This window comes from Nicotiana tomentosiformis, chromosome 8, assembly GCF_000390325.3.
Source record: "Nicotiana tomentosiformis chromosome 8, ASM39032v3, whole genome shotgun sequence".
Lineage (NCBI taxonomy): Eukaryota > Viridiplantae > Streptophyta > Magnoliopsida > Solanales > Solanaceae > Nicotiana > Nicotiana tomentosiformis.
The window spans coordinates 98,857,549-98,882,937 of NC_090819.1; the positions used below are offsets into that span (position 1 = coordinate 98,857,549).

The window sequence follows — 25,389 nt, forward strand, 5'->3', positions numbered from 1 at the left end:
GACTCATTAAAAAACTTTATTTTAGTTTTGTAAGTACATCTCTCCCAATATATGTACACTCTTAATAATAGTTTTGGATATCGCGTATAGCGGAAACTTAGTGGGCTGCCCTTTTTTAATAATATTTTTGGACTTGGGTTGATCTGCAATGACACATTATTTAATTCATATTGACCTAATCCCAGTAATTTTGTCGAGTCAATTGTCACATGACTCATCTATTAACTCAATCGATCTTGACCTGTCCACATTTTTTCCATCTCACTCTTTAAATTAATAGAAGGAGAGCTTTGAAGAAACGGTAAAATTATTTTTGTGTGACCTATAGGTCAGGGATTTAAGCGTTGAAATCAGCCATTGATATTTGTATCAAGGTAGACTGCCTATCCAAATCTTGCGTGAACACGAGATACTTTATGTACCGAGCTGCCCATTCTTTAACTTAACGTCCCTAATTGTACATACAAACGGGGCAAGGATGTTATTACTAACATTCTCTTTTGGATAAAATTCTTTCTATCTTTTTCTTTTTCCAACATTACAAGTTCCAAAGTGGTTCTTGCTAGTTGATAAAATGTGCAGTGGTATTGCTTGAGCTTCACTTTTGGAAAAGAATCACTATGTTCACACTTCAGTTATGATGCTAGCTCACATGAATGACAGATTGAGTGCCCTTCTATCTTTGCTGTCTCAATTGAAAAAACAACTATTCTCTCAGATCTTCTGACGATCTGAATTCCGATGGAATTTCAGGGTACCATAATGCTAATGGCCGTTTGTTTAATATTTTTTGAGAGATTAAAGCTAAGTCCATTATCTTCTTAACATCTTCTTCTGATCTAAAGTAGCATAGTACTGTCTACTGTTGCTTTTCCGGCGCTGTATATTATACTCGAGATATATAAATTAAATAAGTGAATATAGAAAAGCTCTGTGCTTTTTCTGAAACCTTTTTACAAAATTTTGCAGGATCATGAACCATGGTTAGCGCTTAAGTTCATTGGGAAAGGTTTTTGGGACCAAACCTTATGTAGGTACTTAGAAAATAGTTGTAGAGGTAATAAGTGTTGGCGTGATTATGTTCATCTTATTTAAAAGTTTTAAGTTATTAAAGAGAGTATACTTAATTATATATGTCATCAACATGTTGCCTCAAGTGTAATTATTTTTATGAGCCAAATACGTTTTTTTTTTATAATGAGTGTGTGAGAGTCAAACTTTGGACATCTTCCTACCAAAATTTGTTATGTTTTATCTTCCTGCACATAGTTTTACTTTGTTTAGCTAGGATTGCCCGAAGATAAGGTTTATGTCCCCTCTTTGTACTAGCTCTCTCTAGTTAATATACAAGGTAAATCCCACACCACGCGACAAAAGGTGAAAGCATAAGTGGATAGCTTTAGTTAAAAAATAAACCATCTCTTCCACTTAACTCTTGGGTAAAAAGGTTAAGGTACTAAAGTGACATACACTTAAATCGCTCTATATACTTGAAATTTTGTGGTGATATATATAAACATAGTTAAAGGAATCTAAACATAAAAAAAAGTGGTATATAATTAAGTTCACTAATTAGAATCGTACAAGCAAATCCATGTAAAAATATAAAGGGGCTTAGTGGATGATTTTTTGGTGATTAAGACGCTTAGAGCTTGATGATTGGGTTAATTAGCATGAGGAAACATATGATTACGTGAGATGGGATGCATGCTTATGAATAACAAGTGCTTTATTAAACCAATCATTTCAAAATTTTATGACATAAACTTCTTTTTCTTGTATTTTAGTTTCTACTTTTGCACTAAGAAGCATCAATAAGCTCCCACGCATAATGGAAGTGATCACTTTAATTAAACAAATAAGAGAAGTGTGAATGAGCAGTTGGCCAGATCTTTCCTCAACATTTGTCAAAATTCCCTTTATCTTTTCTACTCCATTTTTGCTGTTTATTCAATTAATATAAAGCATATACACTTTAAATTTTGGCTTCACGTCCAACCTGCGTGCATTCATTACCACTTGGTTCAAATATTCACAAAGTACTACATTTAACTTTATATTTTTACCAGATGGGGGATGGGAAAGGGGGAAGGGAGGAGAAGGGGCGTCTCACTATAAATTTACTTTGTGATCCACTCAAAATAAAAATTACTGCAATATTAAAGAAATAGACAATCTAACACCACATTGGAGAAATAATTTGTATTTTACTTAAATGTCAATCTTTTTTTCATTTTCTTAACGTTATTTTCGTGAGTTTAGTAGCGTAAAAGATAAAATTTATGCATCCAATGATTAAAGTATTCAAATATTATCGTAATTTTACTATACAATATGAAAAAAATTAAAACTAAAGGATAAACTTGTCAATTTATAGTCACATGAATATCAAATGGGTCGGTTTGGCCCGAGATCGCCCACTAAGAGACCGGCTCCGATTAGGTGATAAGGGCCCGGCTCGGCGTGTCAATCTACGTTCATTGCTTTACTTAAGTGTCAATCTTTTTCTTCATTTTTTTATCATTATGTTTCATGAGTTTAGCAGCATAAAACATAAAATTTATACATCCAATAATTAAAATATTTAAATATTATCGTAATTTTGCTATACAATACAGTAAAGGACAAACTTGTCAATTTATAGATATGGATGTCAAATGGGTCAGGTTGGCCCGAAATCGCCCACTAAGAGACGCTCGGATTAGGTGAATAAGCGTCCGGCTCGGCATCTCAATCTACATTCATTGCTTTACCATAATTTTTCGAAAAATTAAAATATACTTTCTACGTAATAGTTTTCTTGAATTATAAACAACCAAGTAAATGGATCGTTAACCACTTCTAGAGTGCGCCGTTGTGAAATAAGAAGGTACATCGAGTAGTACCCTAGTTGTTATAAGTGTGTACGGATAAAATCGGGGTCAAAGTTTTCTTCGATTCCCCGACGAGGAAACGGTGAGGAAGCACGGTTCAAAGCGGTTATAATCGAGGCCAGAAACCCTTCATATCGAGATCCAGAAAATATGAACGATCTATCTGAGATCAGACGCGGTAAAGCGACGCAGCCCGGACCAATTACACGACGCGGTAAAGAGACGCACCCCGGACAAACCAATGAACGATCATGCACGATGGATAGGGTGCCATAATATTCGCCCTCAACCGGACATTGCGGCGTGAATCTCATTTAGTATCAGTTAAAGATCAACAATTACCGGAGAAAAAAAAGATTTTTACCTTTTTTAGACTTATACTAGGACTATAATTCTCCTACTATATAAAGGGGAAGATTTTCTTTAGTATGACACATTGTAACACGCAATTCAAAGCAATAAAAAAATTTACTTTTGTCTTCTAGCTACTGTTCAAGGCATTACTTGTTTGTTCTTTTCTTTACTCACGACCGAGTTGGCATTGAGGGTCCGATCGAGAACGAATTTCACTGTTCAATCTAAGATCAGGCTTGGCCATCGTATTGCAATTGGTTTGATTATTTATTTTGTCTTTAATTCATCTATCTGTTATTCTTAATTATTCATATTGAATTAAACCACGTATCCTTTAAACCACGTACAAATTTAATTGTTACTCATTTTAAGGATAAACAATTTGGCGCCCATCGTAGGGCTAAGGATTATAGTGGTGATTTGGTATGAATCTCCATAACATACCCTATTGTACGCTTGTTCTTTGAAATATTAATTCTAGGCCAGTCTCAAAATGTCAAACTCTCAGTCTGCTCACTTGAACGTTGACACTAAGTCAGGCCATCACAGCGAGAATAATAATGTGGTTCCCGGTAATGATGTGCTTCTTTCTGATCCCAACGGTGTCCCATCCGCTGATCCGATCGATGCTAACTCGCAGGTGGCCATCAATATCAATTTTCCAACAAATACCGAAAATAGTGTTCGCGGGGGACCCCGACTAACAGATCGAGAAGCGCCCGAAGGTGAAGGTGATAGGGTGAGCCTACGACTGATTTTAGAAATATTGCAGACTCAACAAGCGACAATAACACAGCTGCAAAATCAAAGCCACGCCCCCAACAGGGTCGAGCCTGAACAATCCCGGGAAAGCACTCGAAGAGACGAACAAATTACCGAGAGACTGGGTGAAGCCGAGCCCGGGGAAACTTCAGAAGTAATGAAGATGCTCGAAGCATTGACAAAACGGATGGAGTTAGGAGAGAAAACGATTGAGGCCAACGACAAGAAGGTGGAAACATACAACTCCAGGTCGATCAGATCCCGAGAGCACCCCCGATATTGAAGGGACCGAAATCCAAAAATTTTATCCAGAAGCCCCTTCCTTCGAGCGCGGAACCAAAGCCGATCCTAAAGAGGTTTCGTATGCCCGACATTCCTAAATATAATAGGACCACGGATCCAAATAAGCATTCAACCTCCTATACATGCGCGATCAATGGGAACGATTTGAATGAAATCGAGTCGGTGTTGCTGAAAAGTTTGGGGAAACTTTGTCCAAGGGAGCAATGATATGGTATCACAACTTGCCTCCAAATTTCATTGACTCATTTGCTATGCTTGCAGATGCTTTCGTAAAGGCCCATGCCGGAGCCATCAAGGTCAAGACCAGAAAGTCGGATCTTTTCAAGGTCAAACAAAGGGATAACGAGATGCTCAGGGAGTTCGTGTCAAGATTCCAGATGGAGCGGATGGACCTGCCACCAGTTGCAGATGATTGGGCCGTTCAGGCATTCACTCACGGACACACCCCCTGAAGTTTTGTGGCCTCTCAATAGCTAAAACAAAATTTGTTGAAGTACCCGACGGTAACCTGGGCCGACATCCACAACAGGTACCAGTCGAAGATTAGGGTCAAGGACGACCAACTCGGGGACTCTTGTAGATCTGCTTACCCCATCAGGACCGATGATAGATCTAAGAGAGCCATTGATCAGGAGCCAAGACCGGCCTGAGATCGATATCAACCATACAACGCGGATCGAAGGGGAAACGGATCCGGGCATCACCCAGTAAGGAACGAGAAGAAAAGCGATCGAGGGCCTAGTGGCCGGGGCTTGATGAGAAAGAACAACCTCGACAGGTCGCTCGAGAGTAGGGAGGCACCAAGATAATCGGAGTAAAACTTCAACGTAGACGCTGCAAGCATCGTGTCGGCCATAGGGCGCATCAAAGAGACCAAGTGGCCCCAACCATTGCAGTCTAACCTAGCCCAGAGAGATCCTAACTTGCTGTGTAAGTATCACGGCACTCACGGTCATAGGGCCGAATATTGCCAACAGAAGAAGTTGCTCGGCTATTCAACAATGGGCACCTCCGAGAATTTCTAAGTGAGCGAGCCAAAAACCACTTCAATAATCGGGATGCCAACAAACAGGTCGAACAAGAGGAGCCTCAGCACGTGATCAACATGATCATTGGGGTAGTCTAAGTCCCCCAAGGGCCAATGATAAAACGCACTAAAGTATATATTATGAGGGAAAAATGCACTCGGGATTACGTTCTGGGGCGAGCTATTTCGTTTAGCGACGAAGATGTCGAGGGTATCGTACAGCCTCATAACGATGCACTAGTAATATTTATACTTATCAATAAATCTAGGGTTAAACATGTATTGATTGATCAAGGTAACTCAGCCAATATCATCAGATCAAGGGTCGTAGAGAAACTGGGGTTACAGGATCAAATCGTGCCGGCAGTCTGGGTATTGTATGGATTCAACATGGCATGTGAGACCACGAAAGGAGAGATAACTTTGCCGGTGAACACTGCTGGGACAATTTAAGAAATGAAGTTCTACGTGATCGAAGGGGATATGAGGTACAATGCTTTATTCGGAAGGTCATGGGTCCACAACATGAGGGAGGTACCTTCGACATTACACTGGGCGCTGAAATTTCCCACACAGGGGGGAGTCAAAATGGTCTACGGAGAACAGACAGCCGTAAAAGAAATATTTGTTGTCGATGAAGTAATCCCGGTGCCCACAATTTCGACATGTGGGAGGGGGAGTAGACTAAAAAAGAAGAGATTAAATAGCAATCAATCATATCGGCCTCATCCGAATCGGAGAAACATAAATAACAAAGAGCGAACGATGAGGATGATTACCGCGTCCCGAGATCATTCATAGCTCCTGATGACACTGACGCCACCAAATCGATGGTCGAAGAGTTGGAGCAAGTTATATTAATTGAGAATATGGATCGAAAGATATACCTGGGCACAGGGTTAACCCCCAAGCTCAGAAAAAAACTTATTGATTTTCTTAAAGCTAACCCCGACTGTTTTGCTTGGTCTCATATTGACATGACAAGGATCCCACCGGAGGTAACCACTCACAAGCTGAGTTTGGACCCGAAGTTCCATCCGGTTAAGCAAAAGAGAATGCCACAGTTCGAGATCAAACACGCGTTCATCATGGATGAGGTATCCAAACTTCTAAAAATAGGATCCATCCAGGAAGTTAAATATCCGGATTGGTTAGCTAATGTAGTGGTAGTACCTAAAAAAAGGAAACAAACTAAGGATGTGTGTGGATTATAAGAATCTAAACAAATCATGCCCAAAGGATTCTTTCCCTTTGCCTAACATCGATCGAAGGATCGACGCGATGGCCGGGCGCAAGATACTCAGTTTTCTCGATGCTTACTCTGGGTACAACCAAATTCGGATGGACCCGGACGATCAAGAAAAGACTTCTTTCATAACAAAATTCGGCACCTACTGCTATAATGTAATGTCGTTCGGGTTAAAGAACGTCGGTGCCACCTACCAACGCCTAGTAAATCGGATGTTCGAAGAATAAATAGGGAAATCAATAGAAGTTTATATTGACGATATGTTGGTCAAGTCCCTGCAAACAGAGGACTATTTGAAACATTTGTAGGAAACCTTTAACATACTAAGGAAGTATAACATGAAGCTAAACGCAGAGAAGTGTGCATTTGGGGTCGGGTTTGGGAAAATTCCTCAGGTTCATGGTATCTAATCGGGGGATAGAGATCAACCCTGACAAAATAAAGGCCATAGAGGACATCACCGTAGTCGACGACGTCAAGTCGGTTCAAAGACTGACCGGGGCGTATAGCCACATTGGGCCGATTCATCTCAAGTTCGTCGGACAAGACTTATCGGTTCTTGGACTCCGAAATGCCAGCAAGCCTTGGAAGAACTCAAGCGATACATGTCGAGCCCCCCCTTTGCTGCACACTCCGAAGGCAAACGAACCACTATACGTTTACTTGGCAGTTTTCGAGGTGGCGATAAGTGGTGTCCTAGTCTGGGAGGAAGACAGTACACAATTTCCTATTTATTATGTTAGTAGAACCCTAGGCGATGCCAAAACTAGGTACCCTCACCAAAAAAGTTAGTGCTCGCCTTACTGAGCGCTTCCAGGAAACTAAAACCGTACTTTCAATGCCAACCCATTGTGTCGTGATCTCTTACCCACTAAGGAATGTCATGCATAAGCCCGAGCTCTCAGGCTGGCTAGCCAAATGGGCTGTGAAGATTAGCGGGTACGATATCGAGTACCGACCCCGGACTGCCATAAAATCTCATATTTTGGTAAACTTCGTGGCCGACTTTACACCGGCCTTGATACCCGAAGTCGATAAGGAATTATTGCTCACTTCGGGGACTGATTCGGGGATCTGGATCCTATTCATGGATGCTGCCTCCAACGCGAAGGGCTTCGGGCTTGGCATCGTACTAAAACTGCCTGCGGGTAGCGTAATTAGTCAGTCTATTAGAATTGTAAATTTTACTAACAATGAAGTTGAGTATGAAGCTATGATTGCAGGTCTGGAACTGGCTAAGAGTCGGGGGCCGAAGTAATCGAAGCCAGATGTGACTCCCTCCTAGTCGTAAATCAAGTCAACGGAACGTTTGAAGTAAAAGAGGAATGGATACAGGGGTACTTAGACAAATTGCAGGTAACCCTACACCAATTCAAGGAATGGACTCTGCAACATGTACCTCGAGATCAAAACAGCGAGGCTTATGCACTGGCCAACTTAGGTTCATTTGTCGACTCCGATGAATTCAACTCGGGGGTAGTAGTGCAGCTGATGAACTCGTTGGTAGAAGAAGGTCACACAGAGGTAAACTCGACAAATTTAACTTGGGATTGGAGAAACAAATACATAGACTACCCGACGATAGGAAAATTGCCATCGGATCCCAAGGAATCGAAAGCCCTGCGCACCAAAGCTGCCAGGTTTAGTTAAGTCGAAGGGAAATTGTTTAGAAAATCTTTTTTCGGCCCATTGGCTAGATGCTTAGGCCCGGGAGAGACTGAATACGCCATGGGGAAGTTCACCGGAGCACTTGCGGGAACCATTCGGGGGCAAAATTCTTAGTTTGAAAGCTGATCAGAGCCGGCTATTATTGTAATAAAATGGAGAAGGATGCAAAAGACTTCATACGAAAATGCGACGAATGTCAAAGACACGCCCCGACGATTCATCAATCGGGAGAGATGCCACCCAGTTCTATCGTTGTGGCCCTTAATGAAGGGAGGAATGGATATCGTTGGTCCTCTGCCATGGGTGCCCAGTAAGGCCCAATACATACTACTCATGATCGATTATTTTCAAAATAGGTCGAGGCTCAGGCGTTTGAGAAGGTCCGGGAGAAGGAAGTCATCGACTTCGTCTGGGATCACATAATGTGTCCATTTGGGATACTAACTAAGATCGTTTGTGACAACGGAAAATAATTCGTTGGCAATAAGGTAAGTAAGTTTTTCGAAGACCACAAGATTAAGAATATATTATCAACGCCTTACCACTCCTAGTGCGAATAGGCAAGCAGAATCAACGAACAAAACTATACTCCAAAACCTGAAAAATAAATTGACCGATTCAAAGGGAAAGTGGAAGGAAATCCTGCCCGAAGTCTTGTGGGCATACCGTACAACTTCGAAGTCAAGTACCGGGGTGACCCCGTTCTCTCCAGTCTACGGAGTGGAAGCCTTGATACTGGTCGAGGTAGGGGAACCGAGCCTCGGGCTCCAGTATGCTATCGAAATATCAAACGGTGAAGCCATGGACACGAGCCTGGAATTTTTGGACGAAAGGCGAGAAGTCGCCCTGGTCCGGTTGGCCGCCTAGAAGCAGCGAATAGGGAGGTACTATAACCGAAGAGCCAATCTCCGATATTTTCAAGTCGGGGACTTGGTGTTAGGAAAGTAACGCTACATACCATGAACCCAAACGACGGGAAACTAGGACCTAATTGGGAAGGATCTTATAGAGTTGCCAGAATAACCGGCAAAGGCTAAGATAAACTCGAATCAGGAAACGGTGTACAACTACCGAACAACTGGAATATGACACACTTAAAGCGATACTACTACTAAGGTACAAACTCAATTCCTTTTTTTTAAATTTTGTTATATTACGGACTAACTAATGTAGGTACTCGGCCAATGGCAAATGTGTAGGTCTGAAAGCACGTGTTGCACTCTTTTTTTCTTTGAACCGATTTTGTCCCGAAGTGGGTTTTTCGGCAAGGTTTTTAATGAAGCAATAGTAAAACGTATTACCTTAGTTTTGAAGACCGTACTTAGACCAGGATTGATGATCATTTTCACCAAACCAACAGTATCCGAGCCCTCACAAGTTCGGCCTCAAATAATGGGGGCCATTACCCCTAGATCAAGATCTTTAGAAAGGGAAACTTTTATATGTCAAAGGCCAAGGCTTGGTGGTTAGGACTCATTGTAAGGGTCAAACGGTCATACAAACTATGCCCAGGTAGCCCACTCTAGCAATGGCACAAGGTTTATGCACCTCTGATTATGTACCTTACATATAAAACAATGAAAGAAATCTTTGCATCCCTCATACTTTATTACTACACATTTCGCTTCATCGATGCCACACAACGAATCCAAGATCCTAAAGACCACGGGCTACCCCGACTCGGGGACTGTCGTCCAATAGAGAAATCGGACAGCCCAGGCTATCGAATCTCAAAGGCACCGAGCATATTAGTCAGTGCCCGAATGTGAAAGGCTACATGCACCCCAAATATCTCGAAGACGTCCGAAGTCCGTACTCAGAAAGTAAGGCCCTTATGAATAATTAAAACCTATTAAAGGGCTACCCTCAGCAAGAACATCGCCATATATGACTAGAACGCTTAAGCATTTAAAGGCTTTCAATTTTATCGAATGATTCAAAGCCACGAGTAATCCGGAGTTGCCCATAAAATCGGGCCCCATTCGGATCTCCGAAAGAACGGATGATCTAGAATAGTTTTAATTCTATGTTAAGGCATTAAGGAATGATAAACAAATGAAATATTATAAGTAGATGCTGAAAAGTAAAAAGATGGTATTACCGACGGGAAAACTTCATATGAATTTCAAAAAATATTTTTAAAGGCACGATAAAACGGCCTCAAAATAAGCAAGAAAGAAAAAATACAAAAGGAAAATAAAAAAGAACTAAAGCATCTATGCCTGATCTTCACCGGAGCTCGACTCACCATCGGAACCTTCAAAACCTTCAGATCCTTCGGGACCTTCGGTCTCATAGAGTTCTTTTGCCTCGGCCTCGAGCCTATTGACTTCTTCGATCTCGGCCGATAGGTCAAAACCTCGGGCGTGAATCTCCTCGAGGGTCTCCCTTTGGCATAACCACTTTACATACTCGGTCTTCATCTTCAAGCTGGCCTCGGCTATCTCCATATCATCCTTATACTAGGCAAGCATTTCCTCGACTTCGGAGGAAACAATCAAAGTTGCCTTCAATTTGGACTTAAGCGCGGTGTATTCCTGGCCGAGGGCATCCTGTTCCGTGACGGCTGAGTTCATCTGTGCCCGGAGTTCATCATTTAGCCGTGACCACTTGTCGGCCTTATCTTTTGCCACCCGAAGTTGGTCCTTAACTGATGACAGCTCCTCTTTTGTAGCCTCTTTTTTCGAAGCCAGCAGGTCCATCCTGCCCCTCAACGCCTCGGCCGTGCCTTTGACCTTATCCATCTCGGCCCAAAGTTGTTCAATCAAGTTTATCTTCTCTTGGACCTGTAAAGTTTCGTTGTTAGTCATCACTAGTAGCTTCTCATTTTTAGCCTCAAAGATCTTTACCTTCTCGACAAGATCAGAATGCTACCGTTTCACAGACGAGGCCTCCTTCTGCACCTTTTCCAGCTCGGCCCGTAGAGTTGGGAGATCCTTAAGAGACTCGTCCTGTTGTTCACTGAGAGCCATGTACATATCCTTCTTTCGGGCCTGCTCTTTGAGCTCGAACTCGAGCTGGCTAATTTCCAAGCAGGACCAAAGGAAGCTTTCATGATGAAGCACCGAAGCCTGAAAAACAATAAGGTCATTAGAACATGCTAAAACGTAGAAAAATTCACAAAGGATACAAGGTGTAGACGTCTTACCCGGTTCAGTTCCTGTTGCATCTTGTTGAAGAGGCTCGACGTGCCTGCTTCATTCATCTTCGCCTGGTCCTTCTCGGTCACCAAGCAACGAAGATAGCTGGCCGAGCCCACCTGAGGGGACAGCGCCCGGGCGTTCACTAGGATAGTAAGAACAACTGTTCTCTTGCGGTCGGGATCCGCACTCGGGGCAGGGAACTGCCTCACTAGCTTCGGACTCGAGCTTGGCTCACTCGATCCCGAGGCACTTCCTTTTCTGGGACCTCCAGGTCGCCAAGCCCGGAATAGTCCTCTAATGCGCTCATGTCCATGCCATCAAAGAACATGTTGAGGGAATCATCTGCGCCCCGTGCCGTCTCGTTTGATTTTTCTTTGTCAGTTTGAGCCTTTTCAAGCATGGACTCTATGTGGGATGGCATTTCTGCGACCGGCTACTTCCTTCGGGGCAGGAACGGCTTGATGGGAGACTACGGTCTCCGATTCTCCTTCAGGTTCCCGAGCAAGAGGGTGATCAATCTCTTGGCCAATTTCTCTTATTTCCTCCTGGTCTCCCCCGTCGATGGTCGACCCATGAGTAATGAACTCAAGATCGTCATCCTCTAGGTAATCCCTGAGCCGGAAGAGGGAATCGGGGTCTGTTACCCTGGCTTTGGTGCTCTTCTTGTTACTTTTCCGGACTCGGACAACAACCCTCTTCTTCTTTACCTCGACATCCGGGGAACCCGAGGATTTCCTCTTTTTCTTCTTTTTCTCCTCTTTTTTGGTGGCTCCGGACTGTCCTGAAGCGGAGGGTTCAACGAGCGAGGATAGGGCCTCATCCTCATCCAACTGCCTAAGCTCGGTGATCTTGGGCAAACCTGTGAGAAATGAAAAGACTTAGCAAAAATACAAGTCAAGTATGTCAGTGTAATTATTTAGGAGAAAGTCTTACCATGGGAACGAACCTCTCACTTGCCCTTCGAGATCTTGCGCCATTCACGCTCGAAGTAAGGCATTTGTTTGCAGATCCCCTCGATTCACTCCTTGAAGCGATGGACTGCATTAGGAACCTGGGCGACCAATGCACAATGAGAGACACGGGCAATAAGAATAAAATAAAGTGTCAAGTACTCAAGAAGGAAAGGACTTACGGGATGAGTTCCACTTTTCAGGGAACGGTAGAAATTCGGAGGAAATGAGATATTCAGTTTTCACCCGAACGAACCTCCCCTGCCAACCTCAATCTCGATCTTCATCGATGCTCGAGAATGAAGCTTTACTTGCCCGATGAACGAGCTTGATTATCCCCATCGGAAAATTCAGGGACTGTAGAGATGAAGCAAGTGGTCAAGGGTGAACCGAGGTGCTTCGGTGTTATTTATGAAGTTCCGAGGGAGGATTATGATCCTCAAGAAGGATGGGTGAATCTGCCCAAGGCAGACCTCGTACCTTTTGCAGAAGCTAATGATTATAGGGTCCGCCGGGGTGAGCGTGAAGGGTAAGTGTAAACACTTAGATACCCCTCCATATGAGTGGTAATATCTTCATTGGCCGGGAGCGACCACCTCCTTGACCTTCCAGTTGCAATCCACCCGAACTGTGGGGAGTGTGTCCTCTGTAACAGAGCATATGCACCTCCATACTCCTCCCCATGTTGACTGGAGGCCTTTTCGACTTTATAGTCATTTTTGATAGAGCAGTCCCCGGGAACGAAACTCTTCAAAGGAGGCTACGGGACCACCTAAGGATTGGGCACCTCGGCATCCGTGGTCGGGTTGGAAGTTGAAGGGGCAGTTTGCTAAGGCACGAATTTGGAAGTTTTTGCCATCGGGATCTAGAAAATATGAAGGTTTGAAGAAAGATATGAAAGTTTAAAGATGAAGATGAAGATTTGAATATAGGAATGAAGGTATGAAGGTCTGGTTTGAAGATTTAAAGAAGAAGTATAAAGATTTGAAGATGAATATATGAAGATCTAAGAAGCAATATATGAAGATTTGAAGGGGGTAGAGTCAAGTAGAGAATTCGAGGGTAAATCAAAGAGCTCTGGAATCGAAAAGTGAAAAGTAAAAAAGGCATAAAAGCTTTTATAGAAGAAGGATAACCAATGTGTGACGTTTCGCATTCGAGGACAGTCAACCGGCGGCGGACATATGTCCCAAGTCAGAACGACGCGACTGATGGGATTCACTGACCTGTCGACTCGGTTGTAACATACAAAGGAAGAAACTGAGGTTAATTTATCGCTTTTCGTTGCTTCGATGAATCTACTCTCCGAAAAATGAGGGGACTGTTTGTGTACGGATAAAATCGGGGTCAAAGTTTTACCCGATCCCCTAATGAGGAACGAAGGGGAAGCATAGATCGACGCAGTTATAATCGAGGTTAGGAACTCTTTATATCGAGACCAAGGAAGAATGATCGATCTATCTCAGATCGGACGCGGTAAAACGACGTACCCCAGACCAAATATAGCTTCTGGACCTCGGAGATGCGGTGAACGGTTATGCACGACGGATAGGGTGCCTTAATATTCGCCCTCAACCAGACATTGCGGCGCGAATCCCGTTCAGTATCAGTTAAAGATCAACAATTACCAGAAAAAGAAGATTTTTACTTTTTTTAGACTTGTACTAGGACTAAAATTCTCCTATTATATAAAGGGAAAACTTTTTTTTAGTGTGACACATTATAACACGCAATTCAAAGCTATAAGAAAATTTACTTTTGTCTTCTAGCTACTGTTCAATGCATTACTTGTTTGTTCTTTTCTTTACTCACGACCGAGCTTGCACCGAGGGTCCGATCGAGAACGAATTTCACTGTTCAATATAAGATCAGGCTTGGTCATCATATTGCAATTGGTTTGATCATTTATTTTGTCTTTAATTTATCTATATGTTATTCTTAATTATTTGTATTGAATTAAATCGCGTATCTTTTAAACCACATACAAATTTAATTGCTACTCATTTTTGGGTTAAACAATAAGTTCTTAGACAAATTGCATCAATCATGATTCTCCCATTCACCCATTTCAAGATGCATTGTAACCTTTCTTTCGGTGGATATGTGTGCTTGGACCACCAAAATGAAAGTAAATCAACAGGTGATATTCGTCTAAATTAAAGCATTTGTTTACTCCTTGGAGCATTTGTATACGTCATCCTTTCTTCACTAAAAGAAGATAAAGGCCATCTAAATAAATGGTAAAACATCAGCTTTCACAACTGTTCATGGGAAATTATCCATTCCAGAAGGTCAGCCACTCAGCCTGTGCATGTAATACTCTTGTCATGAACTGAGCACTGAGCACTGAGCAGCCTCTTCTGTCCATATTAGTCCAATAAAGTTTCATGGAGAAGAAAAGAAAAAGGATATAAATTAAAGGTGCTCATGGCATGGTAAAAATGTTCTCGCCGTCTCAATTTATGCCGTAATATTCCGATTTTGAGAATAATGGATATTTCTTTGATCGTGATTATTTCATGTACCTTTCAAATATTTTTAATTATTATTTATTATGACTTAAGATTTTTTAAAATATATAAATTTTATATCAAAAACTTAAAGAACCTATTCCAGAATAAATTGGGACAGAGTACTTGGTATTACAAGAAGCATCGGTAAGTGTAATTTGAATTTATGGAGGTCTCTAGTTAGTTGGTTAAGAGGTCAATAGGTTGTTTCTTGTCCAACTTTCTCTCTCAGATATCTCTATCTTTTTTTATGGAAAAATGCATATCATACAGTTATGGGTTGATGCGATATATAATTGTATAATTCGTTTTATGTGTCTGTGATCTGGGAAGTTCCAAAATAATATATTTGGGGGATAGACTACTTTATCGAGATACCAGATGAGTGGTTGGGGGATAGACGCATAAGGAAAGAGATAAACACACATTTATACCTTACGTTATGCAACTGTCCAGTTCTCTTCCTATATAAAGGCCATAAAACTCCCCATCATTCCTCACACATCAAATCATAAATCAAAATCATTGTTCCAAAACAGTACTTCTACGATTGTAGTTTCAGATCTAGGGTTTCCTACATCTTCTTGTGGTAAAAGATTTTGTCGGCGGGAGAGAATTGTATTCTACATTAATCCAGGTTAACTATATATAGCTGGGGTAAAAAAGGGAGGTGACAGAAGAGAGTGAGCACACATGGTCTTTTCTTGCATGAAATCCGTCTATGCTTGAAGCTATGCGTGCTCGCTGCTCTATCTGTCACCCCCACCACTGTCTCTCTATATATTTCTCTTTATGTTTTATGTATGCGCGCATCTGTGTTTATGAACATATGGTATTATTGGTATGGTACTTAGGAGCAGAACTATAGGGTGAAAGGTTTTATCTTAATCCCTTTCGCCAAAAAATTACCCTAGCAAAAGGATGTGATAGGTGACAGAAGAGAGTGAGCACACATGGTGTTTTCTTGCATATGATATACTTGAACCTATGCGTGCTCACTGCTCTATCTGTCACCCCACCACTCTCTCTCTCTAGATTTCTTTATTTGTGTATTCTATGTATGGAGTAACTATTGAGGTAATTGTTTTTTTCTTCCATGATGTTTGATTCAATTAATTGGATGAGTACATAATGGATCTGATAATTAACAAAGTTTCCTTGTTTTATTTGCATATTTGTGTACCTTTGGCTGTTGGATAGTGAAATGCTTTGCAAATTTGTGCAGTTATTCTATGTTTCTTTTTCATTGATTCATCTCAAATCTCTCTGGTGGCAGCGGGGTTTGTTAGTGAATATTCTTTTGGTGATAGGGAAAACCTAGGAAAATTCTGTTTTTCTAGTTTAAATGGAATTTCAATCTTTCTGCTGTTTTCTTTTTCCAGAAGATTGAATTAATTGTCTTGGTAGTTTTTTTACCGCTTTTTACTTCAAGAATTGATGGTTTAGTAACAGAGACATGTCAGTGCCTTCCACAATGATCCAAAAAGACACCAATCAATTCAAATGCAAAGTTGAGATCATGAAGATTTGCTGATTTTCTTTTTAAGAGTTATATTTGACTTGTCGATACCAAAAGAAACACGGTTTTATCTCAACAAGAAGTGGTGGATGATGTAGACATCTCTAGTTTTTGTTCTTTAGCTTTGAGTATAGTGGAGCTCTTCTCTCTTTTTAAGCATGCACCAACAGAAATCAAATTGTGGATAATTTTTTTTCTTCTAAATAACGGTGATATTCATATCAATTTGTGTGCTCATCAATTATTTTATCAGGCATTTACTACTTCCATTCACAACAAAAATATCGGATAATTTTGTCGATCAAGATCACCTAAATTTTTGTCTTAGTTAGTTCTTGAACCTTGATCTGTTACTAGAATTTTCACTCATTTCATTGGTTGTTGGCTACATCCTGATCCTATTATGGATTGTGACATCCAACAATAAACAAAATCCTCCGGACACTTCTCGTAAATTCGATTCAACATGAAAAATCATCACTTACTGTTACTAATCTGCACCAGGTGGATTCCAGGTTCAGATTAATCCATCATTTTCAAGATCCGTCTTTGATTGATACAGACTTTCGGGTTTTTTTGTTATATGAATATTATTTGAATCTTATTTTGTTAAAATTTTTATAAGTAAATATATGTTTAGTAAAAATTTAAAAAAATGACAAACGCATGATCTATTAAAATATTCTTATGAGAGAATTTTCTTAGTAACACATGATAATTTTTTTAGTCATCTGATAATTTTTTGTTGTTGCACACTTTCAAGGTTAACCGAATTTAATAATTAAACATAAAAATTAATATGATACTTAAATAATGATATATTTTATTTAATTTTAAATTATCGAAATACCACTTCAAATTTAAAAAAATATAAGAATTTAATAGATGTTGACATATGAATATGAAAGAACAAAGAGAATGACGCATTTCAGTAACTTTTGATAAGAAAGTGATCACACAACTAATTATTTAAAATTAATAAAAATGGAGCACTTCATATTTAACCAAATATTATATCCCATAAGAGAATCGTAATTATTTCTAGATGTTTTTTTTAAAAAAAATTCTATAAAAAGCCTTTAAAATATATATAAAAATTATATATATATTTATATGTCGGTTTGATTCGGGTTTTTTACTCAATACCAAATCTAATTGGGTTTTTTCATCGGGTTGGTTTGACTTTTCGGTTTGGTATGATTTTCCGATTCGATTTCTACACCCTTAACACATCGATATAACAATAAAAAAAATTCGGAACAAATAAAACTGTTATTGAGAGTTTTGTCATATCTCATCTACGTACCTTAGCTTGTACTTTTATTATTTCTTACTGATTTTCTATTTTCCTTTTTGACAGGACAGTTTGGCATGCCGTACCCAGTTTGAGACAGTTCTCTTTTTAGTTCTTTTTATGCTAATAAAAGAGGCTACCTACATTGTACATACCAAAGAGGGAAAGATGCTACAGTATTAACATTAATTCTCTTTTGCATTACTTTCTTTTGGTTTTTCTTTTCCCAACATTGCACGTTACAAAACAATTCTTAGTTAAACAGTAGTACTTTTATTTTCTAATTAACATTTCTATGTTCAGATTTGAGTAATAATGCTAATCACATGCAGGAAGATTGGGTGCCCTTCTGTTTTTGCTGTCTCAATTGAAAAAACAACCATTTTCTTAGATCTCTTATTAGGGAACCATACTGCCATTATATCATAATTGTATATGGCCGGTTGTTCATTAATTTTTTGGTAATTAAAGTTAGTTCCATCTTCTACTTTAACATATTTTATCGATTTAAAGCAACAGTACTGTTAACTGTTGCTTTTCCAGCGCAATAATATTATACTCAATACGAATAGATTAATGAATAGTACATAAAATTTCTTTGCTTTTTGTGAGATTGTTAAAGAAAATTGCAGGATTTGTCCATAGATGCTTAAGTTCCTTTGTTAATTAATTTGATGGTGTTCCCAGCCAAAACTTTGCTGTAGAAAGTTTATAGACCCCATAGTGGTCCTTAATTCTTACACTTCATTTTTCTAGCCATTAATTTGACTATAAAACCGATCAATTTTTAAAACATAAAACAAATAGAATGAATACATAGTTAAATATAGGTATATGGAATAAGTTTGTCTAATTAACAGTTATGAGATGATTAATGTTGACATTTTCTGATGATCTTCTGGCAGTTATTTCATTTCGTGTTATAATCTCAAGCAATTCAGCTTTAGCAACCTTTAGTTAGTTAGCATCTATCTCTATACGTATTTCAGAATATATATACACCTAGCTTAATTCCAATATATATATATATATATATATATATATATATATATATATATATATATATATATATATATATGTGTGTGTGTGTGTGTGTGTGTGTGTGTGTGTGAAAACACCATAAATTTGGACTTGACCCCAGCTAATTAAGAACAATTTGGACTTCCACTTTGCTTAATGGACTTGGATAACAAACTTGTAAAAATAGCACGGGCTAGCCAGTTTTCGGACTGGTAATTCAAAATTAGCCAGCGTTTGCAAAGTCATTGAAATATAGCCACTATTTTGCTGCAACACGGTCCGGTCCAGGGTATAGAGAAGTATTAAATCTACATAATTTTAATTTTAATTAATACTCCTTTCGCCCCAATTTATGTGGCATATTTTCCTTTTTTATCTGTTTGAAAAGAATGTCATACTTATTTGGGAAAAAATTAACTTTGAAATTTTCATTTTACTCTTAATGAGATGATTAAAGTCACTATGTATATGGTTTATTTTAGACCAAAAGTTTTAAAAGTTTTTTTTTTTCTTAAACTTAATTCATACCCTGTCTTAAATTGGGATAAATGGAGTTAAACAAATTGCTATGATCTTTCTTCTACAAAATATGAACACAATAGCAATTTTTATACTACTATGTTTAAGGGCACCGATGAGATTAACAAGTTGTAACAAATCTGTCTTATTTTGCAAAATATTGAAACTAAATAAGGAGTACTTACGCACTAGAAAAGCACGTATACGTTACAGATATTACTAGCTAGCTTATTACATGTGATGGTGTCGATGAAAATGATGAGAATTGGCTTGCTTCTGGTGATTATTCTCAAGGTGGTGTTGATTTTGATGATTATGGAGATAATCTGTACTTCCATTTGCATTATTTTCTGATAATGGTCTACCCATTTCAGACCATCCTCTACTAGGGTTTCTTGTCAGCTCTAGCAACGAGTCCCTTACATGATCAGCTTGAACCATTTCATTATCCCTTTTCTGGTTAATGAAAACAAGAAACAAAGAAAATTTTCAAACTTAAAAAATTAATAGCTTATATTATAAGAGTATTTATCTGAACTACCTTTTATCTTTTTGCTAAGCATCTCACTTAATTAATAATCCACTAAATGGAGCAATACGGCTAAATTTGAAGGAAAAAAAAAACGTAATAAATGTTCTTTTTTTCTAAAATATCAAATACTTAGAACAAATTCAATTTAATAAAACGACTAATATTTGGGATAGAAGTACAGCATAAAAAGGGTTTTATGTAAAGTATATATGAGAAATTATTCTTTGGTACTTATAGGTAATGTGGAGTAGGGTGTGGGGGTGAGAATTGTTGAAGAATAATTAAGTTTGACTTACTTCTACTTTGAAGATACTTGATACCAAACAAGTATGCCTAGTTGCATTGACATTTGTAACCTCCAAACCCAATGAGTTCAAAGCCTCCAATATCCTCACAAATCCACCTGCCTTGTGCTCACGAAACACCTTCACAAAGAACTCATTCCCATCTAATTGTGCTACTTCCACTTGTGGCTACATATCATCAATAAATATGTCTTAGTTACATTCATATCATTGTAGAGATAATTAGCAGGAGTTTAACTTCTATGCACTAATGGTGTGGAAAAAATTATACTATCATGTTACCTAAAAAAAAATATTTGAACAAGTTAGCATAGGTTGTTTACAATAGATCTTCGACTCAAGAAAAGTATAGTCACAACGTGGTTGAAAAAAATACAATAACGGAGAAGCTATAGAAAAAGAAGCAGTAACTTGATAATATAAGAAATATATTATTGATATAAGTGTTTATAAGTTAAATCCGTCTACAAAATAAAATAAGTTGTACCTCCATTTGCTGCAATTTGTCATTCTCGTCTACTACTTGATTTTGTCCAGAAGGATCAATGCTGCCATTGGAATTAGATGATAGTCCTCTATGGCTTCCATTTGAAAGTTTCACATTTTCAGATTTAGGCCTGTTATTTTGATCACTTCCATTTTGGCCTAAAACCTCAGGTTGAACCTGGTTCTGATTCCTCCTACTCTGATCATCATCTGAATGTTCTTCAAGCTCAAGCTGCAGATCTTTCACTTGCTTTTCCAATTCCATCACATATTCAATAGCATCTCCAAGTATTGAAGCTCTATCCAACTGTATACATAATTTCGACGATAATTATTAACCAATCAGGACTTCTAACATGTATATAGGTATGTTGCGAAGAACGACAAAACAAAAGGGCAGTCGGGTGTACTAAGCTCCCGCTATGCACGAAGTCTGGGGAAGGGCTGGACCATAAGGGTCTAGTGCGCAGCCTTAACCTACATTTCTACAAGACTTATGAACTGAGATTTTATTAATATTACCTTAGAAATTTTGGGAACCAAAGCTCTAAGAGCGTAGAGCCTTTCATTAAGTTTCTTCCTTCTTTTCCTTTCAGCCACAAGATTCTTGGATTGACCTTTTCCATTTCTCCTTCTAAACTTAGGATCATCTTCATCCTCATTTTGATCACTATCCGATCCCGAATTAGATCTTCCATTATCATGTTGTTTAACAGATTCATCATCAATTAATCCAGCTTGATTACTACTATTTCTCATCATTTGCTTCTGTAAATAAGCATCCATTTCACTCATGTACTTATTCTCCATTGAATTTGAAAAATGTGTCACATCACTTGTGCTTTGATCGAATAACATAGTCGTTGTGTTGTTTTCGATTTCTGAGGTGTTGTAAGTATTGAAATGTGGAAGGAAGTTCACTGAAGAAGTATCCAAATTTTTTCTTTTAAGAGGAAAATCATAAGATAAGTGATCTGAATGGTCTCTTGATGTAACAGGGGAGACTATTTGCTGATAAATATTTTGGGAATTTGTATTGTCATCTCCATTTGATGGGAATTTATGCTGCTCCAAGTGGATATTGCACTGAGCTGAGATGAATTCTATGACTTTCTCATCTTCTGGTAGCTGTCAAAGTTTGTAAAAGATGGTAATATTAGTTGTTTATACAAGGCTTTTATTTGAATATGTTAAATCAAATTGTACGCCTTTGACATAATATATATGGAATTTACACTTAATAAAAAAAGTGCAGCCTTGTGCACTAAGCTTCCGCTATGCGCGGGGTCCGGGGAAGGGTCGGACCACAAGGGTCTATTGTACGAAGCCTTACCCTGCATTTCTGCAAGAGGCTGTTTCCACGGCTCGAACCCGTGATCTCTTGATCATAGCAGCAATTTAATAAAGGGAAGAAAAGTAGCAACAAGTGAATAAGAGGGTGGAAGGAGGAAGGATATGTTTTACCTGCTTGGCACTGAATAACTCAAGCAATCCAAGAGGAGATGGAATCAAAACTCTGGTTCCAATTGTTTCCTGTAACTAAAATCAAACAATATTTTGTACAGAAATCAGGTTCTTCAAATGGAAGGTTTATGCAAAGGAAAATTAACAGTGAGAAACCAAAACTTACATTAGACATATTTGATTCTGAGAAAGGTACAAAGTTCAGCCATTTTGCTTGATTAGATAATAAGGCCTGTGCATATATTCTGCAATTTTATTGCGAATAGTTAAAATGGATATTTATTTAATTATAGGGATCGGAAACAGCCTCTTGTAGAAATATAAAGTAAGATTGTGTGCAAGATACAATGTGGTTCGACCCTTTCGCGGAACTTGCGCATAGCCGGAGCTTAGTGCACCAGTCTATTCTTTATTAGAAATTTTGTATTTTAAGAGATAGGAGGAAGGAATAGGCCAAACTTGTACCCGGAGTCCAGTGCAAGAGAAGAAGGCAGTTGAGCCAGTAAATCACAAGCAGTTGTTCTTGGATGCTGAAACATAACATCTCTACAAGGTGAAGTAGAAGAATCAGGGAAAAGTATCTCTTGTTCACAGCTATGCATATTTTGCTCAGCTCCACCACAGCAGCAGCAAATCCATTCAAGAAACCTACATGACACATAATCCACAACATAATTACAAAAGAGTCCTTTCTTTTTCTCTTTTTTTGGCTGGGGTGGAGGGAAGGGAGGCAAAGGTCGATCTAGAACGGGTTCAGTGAGTTCAACTAAACCTAGTGTTTTCCGCTCGTACTATGTATACATATGCAATAAATTATTACGAATGCATACATATAATGAAATCATGTTGTTTGAACGTATTGCGTCTAAATCTTGTATTCGCTTCTAGATGGAGGGGGCAAAAAAAGATATTGAGATCATAAATCAAGTACCTTTGATCTTCACTCAACTTCCATAAAACACAGTAATCCCAATTTTTTAAGCCCATAATAGGCCTAAGCCTCTCCATTAGATGCATGAGTTCCATGTTTCCTATTTGGGAGAAAAACAACAAAGATTGAAATTAAATAGGATGAAAGGACAAAGTGATTTGGCAAAAGAATGAAGTTTCATCAGCAGATCAAAACAAAATATTAAAGTTAAATGTGTTTGTCAACTTCTGACAGTGCTTATGAAATCATCATATATATTAATGAAGTCACAGTCTTTTTCAAGTATATTCACAGCTCAAAACAAAGAAAAACTAGACAAGGAATGAGAAAAACCTGCCTTAATGTAAAGATTGAGGCTTTCTTTTTAGTTGCTAATGGCTATAATTCAGATCATGTTGCTCCTTTTAACTAAACAAAACAAAAGAAAACAAGGATGACAACAAAAGAGATACTAAATTAAAAGAATAAAAAGTAAAAAAGCAAAAGCTACCACATAATTTAACTTCAGATGATAGCTACGTTTAACTGATGTTTTCATTATCCAATATGTTCCCAAATTTTCAAGAATCACATTTCAGCAAATTCTCAAAGGAAAGTCTTACTATGTTTTTTCTGAACTTTTGATTTAGAAGAAATAATCACAAACTATGTAGCTAAAAAAAAGGAAATAAAACACACTTTTCCCTTTGATTTGAAAATCTGCCCTTCTGTGTGGTTAGTTGTGTTTGCGGTTAGGATTCTAGTTTTTAATGTAGAAAATTATTAGGTAGGTGAAAAGCAACGCATGCATGAGAAAGACTTTTGTTTGTTACGATAAGAGAGCGTCTAAAAGAAACAAGAAAATATCTCTGTTAGATGAGCACTTTCCTCATTCTCTTTGTGTTTTTTTTTTCATGTGATTTAATTTATTCGGGTGCAAAGAGTTTTACTTTTATTCATGGATAAAAAATTTAAATAACACGGATTATTAAATTTGAAAAAATGATATCATACGCACTAGACAATTTATGCAGATGAGTCGTGTCAGAAAATCTAAATACAACAACAATGACAATTAGGCCTCAGTCCCAAAAAAGTTTGGAATCGGTAATATAAATTCTCATTCCTTTCATTTAACTAAGCTCATATGTATTATGAGTACTAGTCTTAGGGTACGTATTTCACGCGTGTACCCCATACTAATAAATATATAATTTTAAAAAAATATAAATAATAATTAAATAATATATTTGAGTTATAAAAGAAAAAAGAAAAAAGTGTAAGTTCTTGAAAGTAGTGAATATTAATTTTACTTAGATGACTTAATAAAGTCCTTCTCCACATAAATTCTAAGATGCCTTATTGCAATTTTTAATGACTTCCGCGTGAATATCTTATGAAATTTTATTGTTATTTTTTGTGACCTAATACTAAAAATAAATATTTATGCATAAATACTTTTATCAAAATTCTTTAAATATTTATTTAATAATACCTATTTAAAAGTTAAATCGTTATATCTTTAAGGATTTGGGAATGAAGAGATTCCACTATAGTTTAAAAACTTTTTTAGCGATAGTGTATAGTATAAGGATGACTAATGTTGTGTTGATATTTTACAACAAATAACTTAGTAATATATAAAAAGATATAGATTTGTTGGAATGAATGAAAAAGAAAGAAAATAATTAATAAACTCTCATTTAGAATACCGCAAAAAATTATACGTAGGTTATAATGATGTGATTAAATAATATCAAAATTATTTATTGGATATAAATTATTTTGGTAGATGTTTGAATCATTGGATTAAAATAGAATATATGGGGTATAATAAAAATATTTGTTTGATTTATCATATTTAAACTTGAATAAATTTTTATTTTTAATTTTAACCTTAGACTTTTTAAATAATTTAGGCGAAAAGCTTTGAAGGAGGAGGTCATTTGTTTATATGTTTTCTTGTGATACATAGTTAATCTCTATATTATTATCTCACATTGAATATAAAATCAAAATAGTACCAAATTATGGTATAACTATTTTCGTAATTTCTTATGTCGAAAATGTAAATTCAACCAAACATGAAATTGAATAATCTCACATTCTATCTCAATATTATTATCCTTCAATATTGTTCGCGTGAAATTATTTTTACATTCTTTAATTTTCTTATTTATTTTTTAAATTGTTGAGAGTAGTTTCAAGTACTACACATATAATCGATGGAGAAGCACTTTGTGATTTGTTCATTTAGTATAGTTCCAAATATTATGAAAGAAATGATGAAGAGAAAATATATTATGAAAGGAGGTCAAATATTAAATATATGAAAGTGTCGACAATGTCTTCAAATAGGATTGGTTTACTTTGTTGGAGAATTTTTTATACGTTTATTACTTATTTGCATAATATATTTTTTAATCCTAAATAATAGGGCTTCCTATCTGTATTGTTCAAATATGGAACAATTTAATAAGTAAAATTTTAATAGATTTCAA

The 25,389-nt window shown here is 37.8% G+C and overlaps 2 protein-coding genes across 5 annotated transcripts; both read right to left on the bottom strand.

Moving 5' to 3' along the window:
* Positions 1 to 10,698: 10,698 nt before the first annotated feature.
* LOC138897879 (uncharacterized) lies at positions 10,699 to 12,356 on the bottom strand. The gene is made up of 4 exons (XM_070183899.1): positions 12,326 to 12,356; positions 11,853 to 12,238; positions 11,140 to 11,307; positions 10,699 to 11,022 (listed from the first exon to the last, which is right to left on the bottom strand). The coding sequence occupies exons 1-4, from the start codon at positions 12,354 to 12,356 to the stop codon at positions 10,699 to 10,701; spliced, it is 909 nt and encodes a 302-aa protein (XP_070040000.1).
* A 6,956-nt stretch (positions 12,357 to 19,312) lies between these two features.
* LOC104109055 (transcription factor ABORTED MICROSPORES) lies at positions 19,313 to 23,620 on the bottom strand. Of its 4 annotated transcripts, none has more exons than XM_070182546.1 (10): positions 23,588 to 23,620; positions 23,247 to 23,317; positions 22,910 to 23,009; positions 22,444 to 22,626; positions 22,145 to 22,223; positions 21,979 to 22,047; positions 21,037 to 21,642; positions 20,516 to 20,821; positions 20,020 to 20,196; positions 19,313 to 19,647 (listed from the first exon to the last, which is right to left on the bottom strand). In XM_070182546.1, the coding sequence occupies exons 3-10, from the start codon at positions 23,002 to 23,004 to the stop codon at positions 19,423 to 19,425; spliced, it is 1,740 nt and encodes a 579-aa protein (XP_070038647.1). In that variant the 5' UTR covers positions 23,005 to 23,009; positions 23,247 to 23,317; positions 23,588 to 23,620; the 3' UTR covers positions 19,313 to 19,422. The 4 variants fall into 4 exon arrangements, with proteins under 4 accessions (XP_070038647.1, XP_070038648.1, XP_070038649.1 ...); XM_070182547.1 differs by lacking the exon at positions 23,588 to 23,620 and adding an exon at positions 23,512 to 23,587; XM_070182548.1 differs by lacking the exon at positions 23,588 to 23,620 and adding an exon at positions 23,512 to 23,583 and having other exon boundaries at positions 23,243 to 23,317.
* Positions 23,621 to 25,389: the final 1,769 nt, after the last annotated feature.

Excerpts from the sequence above, each read along its gene's own strand:
- LOC104109055 (XM_070182546.1), bottom strand. The coding sequence starts at position 23,004 with ATGGAACTCATGCATCTAATGGAGAGGCTTAGGCCTATTATGGGCTTA. Across the intron at positions 22,224-22,443 it reads TCTCTTGCACTGGACTCCGG|AATATATGCACAGGCCTTAT; the intron begins GTACAAGTTTGG and ends ATAAAATTGCAG. Across the intron at positions 22,048-22,144 it reads CAGAATCAAATATGTCTAAT|GAAACAATTGGAACCAGAGT; the intron begins GTAAGTTTTGGT and ends TTTTAGTTACAG.
- LOC138897879 (XM_070183899.1), bottom strand. The coding sequence starts at position 12,356 with ATGGCGCAAGATCTCGAAGGGCAAGTGAGAG. Across the intron at positions 12,239-12,325 it reads TCTCGAAGGGCAAGTGAGAG|GTTTGCCCAAGATCACCGAG; the intron begins GTTCGTTCCCAT and ends CATTTCTCACAG. Across the intron at positions 11,308-11,852 it reads CTGAAGGAGAATCGGAGACC|GCTTCGGTGCTTCATCATGA; the intron begins GTAGTCTCCCAT and ends ATTGTTTTTCAG.